This window comes from Canis lupus, chromosome 7 (genome assembly GCF_003254725.2).
Source record: "Canis lupus dingo isolate Sandy chromosome 7, ASM325472v2, whole genome shotgun sequence".
NCBI lineage: Eukaryota > Metazoa > Chordata > Mammalia > Carnivora > Canidae > Canis > Canis lupus.
Window position 1 is genome coordinate 55,439,599 of NC_064249.1, and position 16,424 is coordinate 55,456,022.

Below are 16,424 nucleotides of genomic sequence, written 5' to 3' on the forward strand. Positions count from 1 at the left end.
ATATATTGGAAATGATATTTTACTGGATTACATATTGTTAGCTATTTGTAGTATATATAATAAATGCTGATTCTAAAGACCATGTTTATATAGAATACACAGCTACTTTACAAACACATGTTGGTCACCTTTACCATTATAAATACATTTACTTTTGTAAATGTTCATAAAATATAATTAGTATGAGTCCTATTATATACTGCAGAATTTCCTGTATGTTCTACATAAAAATATTAAACAGCTTTGCTTTTATTATATATCTGACATTGTTCTAACTACTTTAAATATTATTATATTTCCTTAATCTTTATATAGCCCTATGAGATTAATGCTATTATTTCCATTTTATAGATGAAGAAATTGAGGCACAGAAAAGTTAGGTAGCCTATGTAAGGTAACACATCTAAGTGACAGAGCCTCGATCTAAATCAGTCAGTCTGGCTCTAAAGAATGTGCTCTAAAATACTACCATATCGTAGACACTATATATAGTATATATAATAAATATCTATGTCACTTACTTACGTGTGCATATATATGTATGTATATGTATATGGTACACACTGATAATGTTGATGTGCACATTGAATTGTTATTTTTTTCTCTTTTTAACATATATATTTATTTCAGATGCTTTGGATTTTCTTAGAATTTAGAATTGGAGAAAACATAATGTACCGAGAGAGAGGGCATGCCGCCGGGAGAAGTCTATGTGGCTGATTGCCCAGAGGCCTCGCAGGGTGGCATTTCCTTGCTGAATTAATGAAGAGCTAGTGCTACTCAGTAGACCCAGACATGATCAGACCTTTTGTAAAGGAAGGACACCAAAATCACCTTGACCTGACCTATGGATCAGAATGCCAATTTGTTAGTCTACTAGAATGTTCCTGTCCCCTAACCATAGCAACTTCTTTGCTGATACCAAGATGTCATTTATGAAGCCAAGGTAACTCTTCCTATTCAAAGAAGCTATTTTCTCAAGTCTGAGTTACTTCATATAAATCCCCGTTCTGGTGTATATAATACTGGGATACATTCTTTAACTGCTCTGTGCCTCAATTTCTCAATCTGTAAAATTCAATGAATCCTGGGACAGGTGGTGATAAAGTTGAGGGGAATGAACAAATATAAAGAATAATTACCTGGAACCGAAATAGCACTACAAGTACAGCTACTGCTAATTATTATATTAATGCTAAACCTTCAGATCAGACATTTACAAACTAAAGTCAAACCTGGTGATTTTGATTAAATACTTGCAATATGTATGTCACAGCAGTTTTCAGGCCGTTCTGCCTACATAAGTGTACGACTGGCTGAAAATCAGTTCTCCTACAGGAGTTTGCTTCAGTGAAATGGCTACAGCAAAATATTTTAGGATTTGGATTAAGTTAGTTTTTGACAGGCTTTGATGAATTGGGCTTTTGGAAAACAGGCCTTTGGGTAATTTCACCACTCAGTGAACTGGCTTTTGGCAAATGGATCTTGCACATTTCTACTTAGAACTTCTTTTTGTGTTATGGTGTATATTCACTTGTAAGGAAAGAAGGGATGTGATAAAACTTGCTCTCAGTAAATGTGGATTTTCAATATAGCCATGTAAGCTTGTCAATTATTAGAATCCATTCTGCTTGTCAACGACAATTTTTTGGTTAAGGTTTTCATATTGCATCCGAAGATTTTTTTTCTTATAATATTTTATTAGGTCATTTATTTTTAGACTCAAAACACATATTTCTCCATATGTTATATTTTGTGATTTGATTCTTTCTAGGAAGTTTTTTTACTAATTAAAAAAATATATTTTTCATTATTTTGGATAATTCCCCAACTATATCCGTCCTAAACATATTATTTTACCTTTTAAATCTGCCTGTACATAGATACATTGATTTTTCACAAGTTTTGAAATTCCTTAAAGGGAGAAATTATTACATTATTTGTTATTTCAAGGATCTATAAATATGTAACATGTGTTACTGAGTTCTGTAAAAGCTTACTTACTTGCTAAACTCTAATTGACCCTGTAGATAAAATGGTCACTATTTGAATGTTATATTTTATGATGCTTGATGATATTTTAAAACCATTTTCAGGATGAAAGTTCAATAGAAAGTGATGAATTTGATATGAGCGATTCAACACGGATGTCAGCTGTGAACTCTGATCTTAGCTCCAATCTTGAGGAAAGAATGCAAAGTCCTCAGGCTCTTCATGGCCAGCAAGATGGTAAGCCTTTCAAACTGAACAAATAAAACAACAAAAACCTGAGTCAGAGTCAGAATGTATTAAAACAACCATCTTATTCTCTTGTGCCAGTTTTTAATGTTTCTACAGGGACTTTTTCTGTATTCTCAGGTTCTATTATCCACTTTCATTATTTTTGGATTCAAGTACTTTGTTCAAAAGTAGGGTGACAGACTGATTTATAAACAGATGTTAATTATAAAAATCAAGCTTGCCCACGTTTTGCTCCCTGAATACAAAACGTGTTGTGTCAGTGTAGTTTTGGTTTCTGTGATGTTTCCTAGCTTTGCTTTCTTGAGCTATAATAATTAAGCATTTAAAAATAATCAAAAGAGTAATTTGGATGTTTTAATTTTCCTAAAAGACAAAATTGTAATTAAAAAACAATTTCTATAAAAGGACAGTTTTATCAAAGTGATTTTGCTGGGTAAGAAGATTTTTTTTATATAAATTTATTTTTTATTGGTGTTCAATTTGCCAACATATAGAATAACACCCAGTGCTCATCCCGTCAAGTGCCCACTTCAGTGTCCGTCACCCAGTCACCCCCACCCCCTGCCCTCCTCCCCTTCCACCACCCCTAGTTCATTTCCTGGAGTTAGGAGTCTTTATGTTCTGTCTCCCTTTCTGATATTTCCCACACATTTCATCTCCCTTCCCTTATATTCTCTTTCACTATTATTTATATTCCCCAAATGAATGAGAACATATAATGTTTGTCCTTCTCCGACTGACTCATTTCACTCAGCATAATACCCTCCAGTTCCATCCACGTTGAAGCAAATGGTGGGTATTTGTCATTTCTAATGGCTGAGTAATATTCCATTGTATACATAAACCACAGCTTCTTTATCCATTCATCTTCCGATGGACACTGAGGCTCCTTCCACAGTTTGGCTATTGTGGACATTGCTGCTATAAACATCGGGGTGCAGGTGTCCCGGCGTTTCATTGCATCTGTATCTTTGGGGTAAATCCCCAGCAGTGCTATTGCTGGGTCGTAGGGCAGGTCTATTTTTAACTCTTTGAGGAACCTCCACACAGTTTTCCAGAGTGGCTGCACCAGTTGGATAAGAAGATTTTTGCTGGGATTTTGAGTTACTTTATTCAGCTGTAAAGGGAAAAAAGAAAATCATTATCTCTTATTCTTGGGTCTATTGACAATTCCTGAATTTCCAATTGTTCTTGATAGGAAGAAAACTACATATATAAAGAAAGTAGACTGGAAGTTAATTGTTTAGGTCTACTATTTGTACAGATCTTTAAAAATTATCTTTGTAGATTTCTATCTTTGTAAGTATAGAATTATGTATGAAAGTTAAATTTGAACCTTACTATGGTAATTGTGAGTTAAAATGAAAGGTAATAAATAGAAGGCAAATGGCCAGTTTTATTCAACATTAGTTTGTTGTTCCTGTAATTAACAAGTTTACATGAATTTTTTTTTGACTGAAGTTTTGTGCCTACATCTGTAGGTAGGGAAATGAAACTTTTTTCTTGCTTTCTCTGACACTTGCTATTAAAAACTGGTTGTAAAAGATTGCTGCATTTCTAGCTTCTGTTAGTGATCTGTTTTTGCTGTCAAGATATAAAAAATCCCTAGTCTGGGTGACGGACACTGAGGTGGGCACTTGACGGGATGAGCACTGAGTGTTATTCTATATGTTGCCAAACTGAACACCAATAAAAAAAAAATTATAAAAAAAAGAAAAAAAAAAGAAATCCCTAGTTTTAAGTGTACCAAAAGTTCGAAACACATGGTGGCAAGGGTGTTTCTTTTTCACACTTCAGATTAATCTAAAAGATATTGGTGTCTTTGGCATGAATTACAAGGAAGGAGGAGTGCATCGATCAGTTGGCTTTTTTGTTGTTGTTGTTGTTGTTGTTATTTATTTATTTATTTATTTACTTTGATCGGTTGGGTTTAAAAAACATCTCACCCACTAGAGTAGCATAGCTATTGGGATAAAAAGGATATTTACTTGCATAATTTCTAAGAATGAAATTTTTCTGGTTTGGTTGTCTTTTTTCTTTTATAATATGAGTGGACATCTTTTATTCATATTTTTTATTGGAAATTGTTTAGCACTGACATCCTAGAATAACAGAAATATATATCAGTGATATATTTTTCACTCCATTTGTATTTATTCGTGTGTTTTGCTTATTTGTACCACCCTCTTTTTTAGTCTATAATTCTGGAGAATGCAAGAGGCTGTGTCCTATGATGGAAGTTCACTGTTTTCTTGTTTGAAGTTGTCAGTTGTGGATCTTTGGCTAGGGAATAGCTAATGTGATACAAATTTACATTGATTTCAATAAAATTCAATGGAATAATTTCAAATATTATTTACTCTGAAGGGAAAGTGCTTCTTCATCATATATGGATGTATGCCTCAAGGATAGGGACATATCTTGTCATTTCTTCTGTAGTCTAAGCCTAAGTCTTGCCTAAGTCTTCCGCTGTATAAATGCCTTTTCCACACATTTCTCACTGAGTTTTCTTTTGCGAGCCCTTCTTTTCTTCTCCTACATACGAGTCTGCTGTAATGAAAGTCATCTTTAGAAAGCCTCCATTGATCCCATTGTGATCTTAAGTTCAGTGTCCCATTTCTCTCCACCATTCCCACAACATATTTTCCAGCAAAACTCATTTAAAAAGTTGTCTCATTATCTCTGCTTTCTCCCCTCTACTCTTTCTGCTCATCTCTGGTAGGCTTTCATCCTTGCCACTTCACATTGGAGAGCCCTAGAGTGCAGCCCTCAACTCTCTCCTCCCCTATGTTCACTCTCATGTAGATGATCACATGGAATCATGTAACTTTTAATGCCATTTATACTCTGATGAATCCCAAATTTATTTCTCCAAGCCCTGGTATCTTTCTTGAGTTCAGGACTATCTCCCCCCAGAAACCTAAATTTTAATATTCTTTAGAAGATTTATCATTGTATAAAATATTATATTTCTTATTTATTAGCTGTTTCTCTTCTAAAATACAACTGCTATATTAATGAATAGATCTTATGCTTTTGATTTTCCTCAGTTGCTCCACTAGAGGTGGTTCTTACTTGCCCCATTATTTAAAAAATGAAAATATAATTTTATCATCATTATTTGACACATAAGCTTTACCTATTCTTTTAACTTTTCAAAAAATTTCTCCTTTCCCTTGACAATAGCATTATCCTAGGTAATCTGGATTGATGAACTACTGTATCATTCTATTTTCCCTATACTTATTCACACATATACACACATGAACACACCCAGGCATGCACACAAACATATGTACATACTCAGAAGATTTATCATTCTTTTATAAAAATAAGTTTATATTGTTTATACAATTCTGTATCTTGTTTTTCTCATACAATGTCACCTTTTGTTTAGAGCTTCCTATATACTAATATATATGTATATTATAAAAATGCATATATATATATATATGAGTGTGTGTGTGTATAAAATGGTGAGCAAAGACATGGTCCCTACCTTCATGTAATATACAATCTAAAGGAATAAAAGTATACATGATATCACTCACATTTGATTACTTTTCATCTAACCAATGTGGGGAAATTCCAGTCTCTATAAAAATAATAATTCATAGTAGTAATACTTGTAGTTTGTATCTATCTTCCTTAAATAGTGAAGACTCTGAGTGCTAGACATACACTGGATCTAGGGTGTATTACTTTCTTGTACATGGTGTACATTGATATTTGAGAGACTAGGGACTTGTGATATAACAAATCCAATTTTGGGTGGGCAGTCCACATGCAGCATCAACCTAGAATAGTCTAGTCCAAAACTTCTCAACTTGGGCACTATGGACACAGCATTCATTGTTGTGGGGGATGTTCTGTGCCTTGTAGGGTGTTTCACAGTGTCTCTGGCCTTAACTCAGTATGTTAGTATTAAAATCTGTCTCCCAGATTGTAACAACCAGAAATGTCTCAGCCATGGCAAATGTCCCATGGGGGTTATATCTCCCTAAGTTGAGAACAACTTGTATAGACAGAGAAGGAGGGTCTGGGTAAGAATCCAGTAAGATGGAGATTAAAGAGACCCAATGAAGAGGAGTTTAGAAGTGAAGATTGGAGAAGAGTCTAGGAAGTTCATTCAGTCCACTTTATGAGATAATGGAAGTGTTCTATATTCATGCTGTCTAATACCATAGTCACTGCCATGCTGCAGCTGTTGAGTACTTGAAATATTGCTCGTACAACTGAGGGACTAATGTTAATTTTCACTTGATTTAATTTTAATTAATGTTAATGTTAATTTAAATAGTTGCATGTGGATGGTGGCCACTGTATCAGATGTGGAGTCTAGAATATTGTTTTACTCTGACTTGGCAGTTAAATGTCTTTCTCTGTAGCCATGGGTTTGATGTATCTAAAGTCTTTAGAGAAATTGTTGGTGAAACTCATATTTTAACAGTCAGCTGGAACCCCAGCTTAATATATGAATAATATAACATTTTAAATATTATTTCTTTTTTAATTTTTTTTAGATTTTATTTATTTATTCGTGGGAGACATGGTGGGGGCGGGGAGAGAAGCAGAGGCACAGGCAGAGGGAGAAGCAGGCTCCATGCATGGAGCCTGACATGGGACTTAACCCCGGTTCTCCAGGATCATGCCCTGGGCTGAAGGCAGTGCTAAACTGCTGAGCCACCCAGGCTGCCCACATTTTAAATTTTAAATTAAAAGGTTCTATTTTCTTTAATACTAAATGATTAATTTATTATTGTAAAGAAATTGAAATATTGTGATTTTTAGAAATCCTTCCCTATAATTATAACACAGGTAGGTATAACAATGTTTTTGTTAGGCATCATATAAAATGGAGAGTTAAAAATTCCTTTTTAAAGTTTTTTTCCTCACTGTGCTTATGAAAGATTTTCAATCTAATCAATACCAAGGGAAAAAATATAAATTCATTTGAGGGATACATGTATACTGTGTGTGTTGGAGAAAAAGAGGAAAAGAAGAGAAATATCTTGTCTCTTGACATCAGGCTAGATAATTAGGTAAAGGTCAAGAAGACACAAATCAGAATGAAGAATTTAGAAAAGGGAAAAATTGATGTATAATATTCAGCTTCTTTTGTTTATTGTAAGCTTATAATGCTTCTCTAAGTCAATAAAATATAAAGGTAAAAATGTGAAAAATCTCTGAATCTTAGCATAGTAAGTATTTAACCTATTTTACCTTTAAAATACTGAGATATAATTGACATATAACATCATATTAGTCTATGGTATATGACATAATGGCTCACTATAGGTATTTATTGTGAAATGATCACAGTAAGTCTAGTTAACATGCATCACCATACATAGTTACATTTTTTTCTTGTCATGAGAACTTTTAGAATCTTCTCTTTTAGCAACTTTGAAATATATAATACAGAATTATTAATTATAGTGACCATGATGTAAATTATATCTCTAGAATTTATTTATTTTATAACTGGAAGCTTGTATCTTTTAGCCACCTTCACCTGATTTTGAGTAAAATATATTAAGCTATGTAAAACTTTTTTGCAGACTTCAAGTAATACCTGTAAGCTAAAATCACTTAAAGATTGAATAATCACTTGAGTTAATCATAAAGTAGGAGGTTCTTGGAGCTATCATGAAATATATCGTGAAATATAAGTAGCTAATTGTGAAAGAGGCTCCCTTATGCAATGGCTGTGGTTTACAGAATTCCAAAAGGCATTCCTGATCAAAGAACTTGAAAGATGCTCTTTATTCAAGTGTTTATCAGTTTGTGTCTTGTTCTACCATCCATTTAAATGGATTATAAGTAGAAATGGGCTCATGTAGGTTTCTGTCTTTGAATCCAGATTCTAGAAATTTGTGGGAACATGCCATAGCTCAAAAAGTATTCTTTTTTTTCCTAATTATTTATTTTATTCTCAATTCTCAAAATTCTCCAAACAGCTGATTTGTTTGTTGTTGTCTGAAGTTAAAGGATGTCTGGCAAAATAAAAGTGTCACATTTAGAGAAAGACTTGAAAGTTTCAGTTCAAAATAAACATTCAACTTCATTTGATAGAAGTATACTTTTCTAAGAGACATTTTACTTTTCTGAATTCATACTATGTTGTATACTATTGATAGCTTTGCAAGAGAATATTTGTACTTTATTAGTCTCAAAAATATTAGATAATCAGCAGAGGATTTCTTTTTTTTTTTTTTTTAAGTCACAACAAATTGTTGTATTTTTCCCCTTTGCCCTTTTTTTTAAAGATTATGAGAGTACAAGGTGAAGTTGAGATACCTCCTTTAACTCTGCATATTATCAGCTTTTAAAGTAAGGAATTGCAATAGAAAAAATATGTGGAATTTTAAAAATTATTTTGTTCATGACATTACAGAATATTTTGCTCTTGGGAGCATGTCCCCATATTGTCTCTCAACTCAGTAGAGATTTTTTTTTATAATAGTTTTTTGTTTTGTTTTGTTTTGTTTGCAGTATTTGGTACTTCATTCATGTGTCAAACAATGACTTCTTTATGCATTTGAAACCTTAACAAACAGCATCTTATGTGCCATCTAAAGGATTGTAATATTTAAAACCAAAAAAGAGGGAAAAGGACTTGAGAATTAAGAACTCTTTTAATGAGTTCATTAATACTTCAGGGTCTACACATGATGGATGGAAAAAACTACTTAAGGCAACTTTTTCTTTCAAAAATATGTTTGGTAATTCTATCATCATGAGAAATGCAAAGTTCATTTACATAGTTTAAAAATCTCCCCCTTTCTGCATATTTATATTCTAGAAATGTTTTAATATGCTTCAATTGGTCAGACCATTTTTGAGAAACAGAAAAAAATTGAATTGGAACTTAGTGGTTAACCTGCATATAAATATTAAACTACAACGTATATATAATGTATATTATATGTAATCTATACACATACATACACATACAATCATGTTTAATTATAGAAACTGAAGAATTTTAGGTTTTAGATCATGGCTGAAAACAGGAAAATTGTTTACCATAAATATCACTTTAGTGAAAAATATTTTATAGGTTATAAATATCTTATAGGTTAATTAAATAATAGGTAAGTATTCTGCATTCTAATCATTTGAATTGCATATCTTTGAGTAAAATCATAACTTTCCTTTAAAAGCCTGGCTTTCAGGATCCAAAAGGTCGGAAGACAGTTTCTGAAAGTCAGAAAAGTATCTTGTTTTCAATTGTTAGAAAAAAAAAAATTGAATCCCACTGATGTCTACTTAGTCTTTCAAAGTCTAGTTTGTTTAGAACAAATGACTAGAACAAATATCCCTCTCTAGAATCTAGGATTAAATTTCTATTTCCAGGAATGCAGTTATTTTATTTGTTAACACTAGTCTAGAACACTTTTCCTTTATAATAATCCATAGTGTACTGACTTCCAAAGTGTTAGTAACAAACCCATTGAAACAACATTTCCATGTGAAATACTTTTCCAAGATTCTTTGAGCCCCTTTGGATTCTGTAATGGAGAGCTTTGCTTCTTACTATGACATATGATACAGCAGTAACCCCCTAGAGCATATTTGGGAGCTAGTTAGCCAAAAAGGAGGCAAATGTCCTATTCAGATGTAAAATTTAATAAGTACGTTATTTAGAGCCTTGAACATACTTAGGTAAGGGTAAGTAGTGAGAGACCCAATATTTCATTATTCATTCAACAAATACCTGTTGAACCCAAGAATGAGCTACACAATGGGATTATAAGCATGAACATGACATGTAAACTTTACCTCATGAAATTTCCATATAGGTTTAACCTAATAGTTCAAGCTCTAAAATAAATTAGAACATGAAGAGTATGAAAAAGCAAACTGTTTTTGAAGTTGAGATTTCTGTTTCAGAACAATGATGTATACCCATGTGCATTGTGTATAGCTTGACTCAGACATTTGTAAAATGACCATAAATAGCCCTGTTTTAAGTGAAAACAGAAAGGAGTAAATTTAAAAATAATAAATTAGTTGTGAGATAAGTAACTGGATAAAGAGATATAGTAGTGGAAGTTTTACTTTTCTTCCATCCTAATTTAGATTTTTTAAAAAATATTTTATTTATATACTTGAGAGAGAGAGACAGAGAGAGCATGAGCTGCGGGAGGGGCTGAGAGAGAGGGAGAAGCAGACTCCCCATGGAGCAGGGAGCCCATGCGGGGCTCAATCCCAGGACCCTGGGATCAGGACCTAAACCAGTGAGCTGAAGGCAGACACTTAACTGACTGACCACGTAGGCACCCCGTCCTAATTTAGATTATATACTGAGTTGGCAGCACAGATTCCTACCTGAGGAATATAACTAAAAAGCAAAACAAAACGCACAGCAGATTCATGGGACCACTTCAAATGGGATGACTAAGACAATCATGTGGAAAAGGCATGGAGCCAGTGTTCCAGAACATACTTTTATACTTCTCACATTTGTACCTGGCAGTTCTGGAGTGTCAAGATGGCAACAGTCTCCAGAGTATCGAGTCACGTGGATATGGTCACGCTCAATGCTATTTTTGGCCACTGTTACCTTCTGAGTGAGGATTGATCTGCATGGGTTTCAGTTAATGCTGTTTTCTTAGTTATGACAATTGTTGTGTACTGCAATTTTTTAATACTTCTGAAAATGTTCCTCCACTCATCTACTAAGTTTTACAATCTGTTTGCAGTCTTTTTTATCTGAGTACTGCACACATTTGGATTTAATTTTAGAACATACACACACACATAGCATTCTAACTGCTGTATATATGTGAATAAAATTTTATTAAAAGTATGTTTGTAACTAAAATTGCATCTAATTTAGCCAAATGGGATAGTTTCAAGTAATTATTAAAGCATATAAAGCAGCAATAAAAGCAATTACTATTCACCATTTAATTTAGTTGAAAAATCTAATAAAACATGTTTTTAATAAAAATGATGTAAAACAGTATACTTAATACAAAATTAAATTTAGTGGTTAATTTTTTATGATGGTGAGTTTTAATTAGAAAAGCTATTAAAATTTTTTTATGCAGAACACCAAATTCCCTATTGATGTAATGTTGTCTTGTGTAAGTGACTTTCTTTGTTCCAAAACTTTGTTTTCTTTTAGTAGTTTCTAATTGTTTAGGAAATTTTGCATAAAGCAAAAAATAGTTAAAAGGATTATTTTATATAAATGTAATAAAATATTTGACTTCCCGAATTGAATCTGTTCTTGATGGTATTCTCAATTTTTAAGTTGCATACACTTGTGGGATTAAAATACCTAAGAATGATACAATGCTGTTAGTTTTTCAAGTTGTTCTAATGCCAAATTTAAAAACAATTTACATGATAAACATTTAATTAATTATTCTGCATTGAGGTGGTTACACCGATAAAGTTTTTAGAAAGCTTTCTCTTCATGGCAGTTCTATAAAAAATATATTATGATTTTCAGAAATATAAAATATCTTTATACGTAATATAAGGAAGATAGAGAATTAGGTGGAATGTTTCTATGAATTGGAGGAATTTCAATTGCTAGATTCTTTTAAATATTATGTGTGTGCGTGTGTGCGCGTGTGTGCGTGTGTGTGTGTGTGTATGTTTAATCATTTGAAATTGTTTTTAGGCAGTTACTCTATTTCCAAAAGCAGAAGAATAGCAGTGGGGCTTACATGTAAAACATAAGTATGGAAAAAAGATGCATAGTTATGCATTTACTTTAAATGCTTTTGTAAGGGATATTTTCTTATATTTAGGGTGATCATATTTAAAAGTTTACTTTTATCTTGAATTAAAATTCTGCTTCTTGATACTTTACTGATATTATATAAGTGATTTTTCATATAAGTGAGTACTTGTTTAGAAATTTAGTTTATTGATTTCAGTCTAAAGCTTGCTGTGCACTCCAGACACCAATCCAATCTTAGCTAGTTCCTGGACCTCTGGAAAATTAAGGGAAATTGGCTAGCTTCCAGTCTTGATTTGGAGAGTCTAATCTGATCAGTGAAGGATGTCAGATTAATTTGGAATTTTAATTCTGGGTTAGTTCTTTGTTTTGAAGTATTATTCTTTTGCTTTGTCATGATCTTTCTGACAGTGTTCACTAGACCATGCATGATTACATGGACCCAACATTCAATTTTTTAGCACCTCCAGGGGATGCCAAAATTCTGGTAGGACCAAGTAGCAGATTACTAGACCCTTTGTCCTTGAATATGAGTTTTGTCTGTCTGATAATGCATAAATAAGACAAGAATGCACATGATACCAAAGAGATGTTAGAAAGTGCATATATTATGAATATTTATTAAAATAAATTTTGAACTTATAAGTTCATGTATCCAGTTATATTATAGAATCAGAACTGCTTGAAATTTACCAATTTGAATGTTTAAGTAGTTTTTTTTTCCCCAAAAAAATTGTGTTTGTTTTTACTACCACCTGGCTAACCTTTGTAAATTCTTACTGTAAAGTCAACACCATGCTGTGTTTCTTTACAACTTTCTTGTGGGTAAGTGTGGGTCATCTAGCTACTACTTAAAAAAAACAAACAAACAAACAAAAAAAAGGTTTACAGAGATCATAATTAGATGATAATTCATGAAGGAAAGAATAGTCAGAGGCTATTGAAGAAAAACAATGGAAAGGATACTTCATTATAAATTTATAGTATAATTGTTTTCTTATCACTCCTTTATTTGACTGGGAACACCTGCAGGCAGGAACAGTACATCATCTGCATCCTTGCACCCTGTCTTTGGAGTCAAGAACAGTGTTTGACATGTTATAAGATGTAGTCTTTGAATTGAAATAGTGTTTGAAATTTCTTCCCCATCTGCTTGCTTCTGAGGTGGAAGTTCACTCAACTCTTAGACTTAGTCTTTCTTGCCAAAAAAGAGATAGGCAGCTGACTTCCTTGCCCATGAATGAATATTTTGTCCTTTTCGCATCTCACTTTGGGGTTTCTGATGCTTATTGCTGTCTCCCTCATCTACCGCCCAACCCATTGAGGAACAATGGAATAAAAAAGTAGCTTGGAAATCTTCAAGCGAAGTCATTAAGGAGGCAGCAGGAAGGCATTATTAAGTTTAAATATTGACACCTGATTTCTCATACCAGCTCTTCCAGTAACTAGTTTTGTGGCCTTACTTAAGAATTATTAACACCTTGGGGCAACCATTTCTACATCTGTAAATGGGAAGGAAGCTCAGTTAACCTCTAAGATTTATTCTAGTCCTAGAACACTTTTAGGATTCTCTTTCTTATCTATAATGTTTTCTGTTGTTTTCATCCTGACAAAACACTTTCCTTTAAAAAATAAGTGGGACTCTATTGTTTTATTTTTTTTTTAAGAATTATTTATTTGAGAGATAGAGAGTGTGTACATGCATGTGTGAGTGTGAGCCAGGGGAAGGACAGAGGAAGAAGGAGAGAGAATCTCAAGAAGACTCCCCATTGAACATGGAGCCTGACTCGGGGCTCAATCTTTCTACCCTGAGATCATGACCTGAGCCAAAATCAAGAGTCAGATGCTTAACCTACTGAGCCATCCAGGGGCTCCTTTATCATTTTCTATATATCCTTAAACTACTCTAAGTATTTTCTCAGGCTAGAGGAAGGGATTAAGGAATAATGGAGACACCGTCATCCTTCTCCCAACTGGTCATTCCCATATTTAAAGAGCCATTTCATTTATTTTTTTTTTAGTTTTTATATAAATTCCAGTTAGCTAACACACAGTGTAATATTAGTTTCAGCCATCTTAATTCCAGGCTGTTTATTTATATTTATATTTATATTTATATTTACATTTATTTATATTTATATTTATATATTATATTTATATGTAACATATACTATATATAATAATTTATATATTACATTTTATATATTACATTTTAATTCCAGGGTGCATATGTGTGTGTGTGTGTGTGTGTGTATATATATATATATAGAGAGAGAGAGAGAAAGAGAGAGAGTGTATTAGGAAACCAGGGTGATTACTGAAGGAGCAGACTTCCCAGTTTCCCTCCAATCTTGACTACAAGATATTCCAGAGTTCAGAGTTACTTTGTCTTGTTTTTGCTGCCAATCTTCCATGCTTTTGGTAAGAAACTACAGTCAACACAGAGGCTGGTAGATATTACCAATATGTGAAATTAATTCTCCTCTCTTTCCCCCTCTTCTTTATGAACATCATGCTTAAGAACCCTTATTCCTTCCTGAATATATGTATATAGAATGTGCATATTTATGTATGAGTGGTTATGTGTGTATTTAGAGAGAGAAACAAAGGGGGGAGAGAATAGCTGTGTGTGTGTGTGTGTGTGTGTGTGCAAGGGATGAGAGAGTGAGGGAGGGACAGAGAGAGAAAGGGAGGAGGATTTAGGTTTAGTACTTTCAACAATTATGATTATTATATTCTTTGAAACACTTTTCATAAAATTAACCTGAGCTCCTAAGGTACTGGAGGGTTTCTTAGAATTTCCTTTAACAGCAGCATCACTGAAGCTTTGACAACCTTCAATGTCTATATACATTTCAGAAACTTTGAGATTTTTGGCAGTCAAGTATCAATCAGCACATCTCTCAGTCTGGGGATTTATTTCACTAACATATCATTATTGCTACTGCATAATAACATCTTGGAGAATACATTCTAGCATCATACAGAATAAAAAACACAACTCATCACTGCTTAGCTCTGTCTTTATTCAAATCTATGATAAAGCAATCAAGAAAAATCAGATTAGCATTATAGGTACAGGGGAGGGTTAGTACACTGAACAATGATGCCAGGGTTCTAAATTGGGCTCAGTGAGAACATACTTACTTAACGCATGTCAACGACATCAGCAGTTTGTTTATCTAAAATGTGATGTGCATAATTCTATTTTTGGATCGATGAGAAACATCTAGTCTCTCATCTTAATTTAACCATCTAAAATCAAATTGTTGTAAGATATTTCCAACAGAAAGTGATGATAGGTGGTGACAAGAACTGTCTTGATTGCTTACTGTATGCCAGGCGCTGCCCAAGAATTAACTTTTCAGATTTTCGCAACAATCCTATGAGGTACAAACTGTTATTGTTTTTATGGTATAGATGAGGACATTGAGGCTACATAACTAGTCTGTCATTATCCAACTGCAAAGTGGTAGAAACAAGATCAGAACATAGATCTGGAGCCTATGTCTTTAAAGATGGGTTTTTAAGTTGCCACAAGCCCACCTCTCTAACCATTGCATTTATCATGTTCTGTAGCCTAGGCTTGCTTACGCACATTATTTTATGCCATGCATGTTCAACTATCTCATCATGTTTTTATTTTTTGAACAGGGAATTAATATTGGGGTTCATATTTTAGTATTGCCTGTGCTTTTAAAACTGTCTATAATAGCTACTTGTAGATGTTTTCTTGTACTTTCCTATTTTCATGCATGTATCTTCTTTGCTTCCGCATTGTTATAAAGGAATTAAAATATTCTTTCTAGCCATTGTAATCTATTGGTTTTATATAGCTTTCTAAAAGGAGTAACAAACTTAAAATGTTTATTTCTATAACACCTCTTGACAATAATTGTCCTGTTTTTAAAATTCATATTTCCTTTTATCTGTTAAATACGTAATTGACTTTTGATGATTTCTTTCATTTCCCCCTATTCTTCCCTTTTTGGAAAGGACAATAAGAAATTATGATTGACCTCCTCTAGTGCATTCATTATTTCATATCTTCTCATTTTACTTTACTGTGCTTTATTCTAAATAATAAGAGCAAGCTTTTGGAGAAGGGGGAAAAAAACACTTTTCATTCATGACTATCCACTCATGCCAATAATGATTTATCTTATAAGCTTTTTTGGGGAAACATTTCAGTTTTGCTTTGTGTGACTAACAATAAAGTGTACACTTTTTGATGAAGAGTACCATTTTTCTACATAAAGCATCCAGATGAATAGGCTATTTTGAAGTATCAATCATACAGGGTGCATATCTTAACATACTTTATAGCAATAATACATTAATCTAATAAAGGCATTTTTGAAAGACTGTTAAAGGGTGCATAAATGTGGAAATTATACAGATTAAATTGGGTAAACTTATATAATAATGGTACATTCAGCCATACATAAATGTGAATAAATTAAAAAAATAAAACATCAAACTT

General features: G+C 33.0%; 1 protein-coding gene across 14 annotated transcripts in view; it reads left to right on the forward strand.

Annotated features, from left to right (window-relative positions):
- NOL4 (nucleolar protein 4) overlaps nt 1–16,424 on the forward strand; it is a 522,070-nt gene that overhangs the window by 255,704 nt on the left and 249,942 nt on the right. For 13 of the 14 annotated variants that reach the window (XM_035719007.2, XM_049112792.1, XM_035719010.2 and 10 more), the window contains one exon: nt 2,097–2,229. In XM_035719007.2, the coding sequence (XP_035574900.1) occupies nt 2,097–2,229 (133 nt within the window). Of the gene's footprint in view, nt 1–742; nt 947–2,096; nt 2,230–16,424 lie in introns of those variants that run through there. The other variant, XM_025429197.3, reaches the window with a different exon arrangement.